This window comes from Aplysia californica, unplaced genomic scaffold (assembly GCF_000002075.1).
Source record: "Aplysia californica isolate F4 #8 unplaced genomic scaffold, AplCal3.0 scaffold00061, whole genome shotgun sequence".
Taxonomy (NCBI): Eukaryota; Metazoa; Mollusca; class Gastropoda; order Aplysiida; family Aplysiidae; genus Aplysia; species Aplysia californica.
The window spans coordinates 101447-104522 of NW_004797331.1; the positions used below are offsets into that span (position 1 = coordinate 101447).

At 38.8% G+C, this 3076-nt stretch overlaps 1 protein-coding gene across 1 annotated transcript in view; it reads left to right on the forward strand.

The window, feature by feature from the left end:
- The window catches only part of LOC106011128, a 22826-nt gene that overhangs the window by 5610 nt on the left and 14140 nt on the right, over positions 1-3076 (forward strand). Inside the window, exons 5-6 of the mRNA XM_013079708.2 lie at positions 438-539; positions 1681-1857. Of these exons, the coding sequence (XP_012935162.2) occupies positions 438-539; positions 1681-1857 (279 nt within the window). The remainder of the gene's footprint in view (positions 1-437; positions 540-1680; positions 1858-3076) is intronic.

Consider the following 3076-nt stretch of genomic DNA (forward strand, 5'->3'; position numbering starts at 1 on the left):
GGGGCAGTGTTGGGAATCAGCCATATCTATGGCTGAGCACAAGAAGTGATGTATCCACTTTTGGTCGAAATGGAGTTATACGATATGAATAGTGAGGGTTTAAGCCACTCTTTTACCGTTCTAAATTCCCAAGCCGTAGCTTAATTCGGTAGTGAGACGTTTCTTTTTGACGATGTTAAAGAGATTTCAATATCGTCAAAATATTTAAAACTCGTTTTTCTCGAAGATTGTGACAAGTGGATATAGTCACTTCTTGCACTCAGCCGTTGATAATTATGTCCTGTCTCTTCAATGTTAGGTTCAGTCTCTGTCATCGTTCTATGAAATGACTCGTCGTGAAGAAAAAAACCCTCGTAAAAACCAGTCTCAGTCATCGGTCTATGAAACGTCCTGTTCGAAAAAGACGTAAAAACCCAAACTCTCTCCTTCTCACCCAGGTGTTTGTGAGCCCCATGACAGCGACCTCTGCCGTTACAGGAACGAGTTCTTGAACTGTGAAGTGGACCAGTTCGAATCCTGCGACGCTATCAACAACCCAGGTTGGTAATGTCCTTGACTTATGGCTCTTCTTCTTATCTTCGCATTAATGATGAAACGGTCTTAATTCTAGACTGACATAAAAAGGATCTAAACTCTAGACTCACATTAAAATGATCTAAATTCTAGATTAACATAAATTTTATACATTTAGGCTATTCATCACCCGTACACTGTTCGAATCTATGACACCATGAAAGGTTACCACAGCTTTTCCTTTAGAAAGGCTCAACCTCGCCATCCCTTTTTGCATCCCACCCACTCCCTACACCTTCCACACACACACGCTTGAAAAATCAAAGCCCTACGCTTGATCCCGCATAGGTTGGGAGCATTTTTTAAAATCAAGTTTCTCGTTCCTTCTGTTAGGTTCTGATCCCTCCTAGCCCAGGTAAGCCCTGACAGGAAAGGTTGACGCCCACTTCCTATATCATGATTTAAGCTGTATTGATGGAAACGTAAAAAATGTGTTCATTAAAAACATCTTTACTTATAATATAATAATAATATATAACATTTATATAGCGCATTTCCAAAAAAGTAGCTCAATGCGCTTTACATTGGAATACCCATTTTTCACCCAAAAAAAAAAGAAGAAAAAAAGAGCTGTTCATTAAAAATATCTTTACTTATATTGTGTGTGGTATTAACATACAAAACTCCAATGGCTAAATGGCAACTGGTTGGTGAGTTCTTGTCAAGCATGAGCTGGGTGGTCACTGGAATGTGTTCTTGAGCAGGACACAGAAAACGTAGTGAAAAATACAAAATAAAATAAACTGGGTCCTAACTATTGGCGATCAATAATAGCGTATTGTTTCATTGTTCGTGTTTATCTGCTATTGTTTGCTGTATAACACAGTGCTGATAAAATGTTGTTCGTAAGTTTTTTAAAGTAATTTGTGTGTATCTATGTCACTGTTATCGAATTTGTTTTCTAGAGTAAAATATAGGTCTGAAATTTTGTTCCCCAAAAAAATAATTCGTTGTTACTATTTCAACAATTTTCTCTCTCTTGCTTCCACCCCCCCCCCCCTCAAAAAAACAAAACAAAACAAAAAAAAACAACCGCTTCCTGGTATGTTAACATAACATCCTTCAACCACTCTATAATAGTTATCTGTCTTGTTGACCCGTCCACAGAGGTCATGTCTATCGACTTCCGGTTCACTGAGACCAAAGTCCCCGCCACAGAGACCAACTACTTCTGTATGACCTTTGACCTGCCCACTGACCAGGACTACCACATCATCGCCTACGAGCCGCTCATAGACAACGCCAACGTCCTTCATCACATTCTGCTTTATGGCTGCAGCGATCGTGAGTGGAGCCCAAAGAGGTTATAACCTCTTCGGTTGAACTTCAAAGGGAGTGCCCACCTCCGCTATCTTAGAATTACAAAGTTCTAGCTGACATTTTTAGCCGTTTTGAGTTACTAAAACCACGAGGTCAGAAATCGAATGTTCTATCTGCTCTTTCAAAATGGTTAGATTATTCGGAGTCGTTATCAAGATATTCAAAACATTGCATTCGAAAAAAAATTGGCATGTTGAAAAACTCAACATTTTTAACGTCAAATTTATCAAAACTTGGTACTGGGCAGATAGAGCTTTGTAATTCTAGGGCAGGGATATGCCAGATTGAAACTTAAAGGGAGTGCGCACTCATTCAGTGATTCATTAGTAATGTCAGGACTTCAAAGCGAATACGCACTACACCGGTGCTATATGAAATATCATTATGTCAGAATCCTCACTGCTCCAATGTACTATCAGGTATGTTAAAACCTTCAGGGCAATTCACACTACTCTTGTGCACTATCAGCTATGCCAGAGCCTTTTAAGGAAGTGCACACGACATCAGCGAGATATCGGTAATATCAGATTCCATGCCGCTTTACGATTTCTACAACTACAATTCTAACAAGCTATGTTTCGCAACCTCAGTACTTTCTTGTCCTGTCTCCATTTTTAATAACAGTGAAGATAGTTTATATCAAAGAGTGAGCTTAAGAAGAAGTCACAGTTTCAATGTTTAAAAAAATGGAGATAGGACAAGAAAGCACGGAGGTTGCGGTTTCCTTTATTCTAGAAAAAGGCCAAGCAATTATGTTTTTACATGGAGGTAGGGTGTGACTAAGGCAACCAGTCTCCTTAACGGTGTAAGCCTTCTGAATTGGGCCGTAAAACATTAATTGCAACTCCAATGGAAAGAAAGAAGGGGTTTAATCAGCGGGAATGGATGCACTTTGAAACTAAACACCATTTGTGGGCCATACGCCTAGAGACTGGAACAGCGTTCAGAGTGCATTGGATTCAACCAAGTGGGATTCAATTGCCACTGTTTGTCAAGTGATATTTTGGATCTCCTGGAGTAACAATAGTTGAAAATCGAAGTTGATATACTGTGGGGCATGGATATGCGCTATATTAATAGAATGATAATTATTGTTACTATTGTTATTATTAATATTATTATTGTTATTAATGTTATTATAATCATCATCATTCTTCTTCTTCTTCTTCTTCTTCTTCTTCTT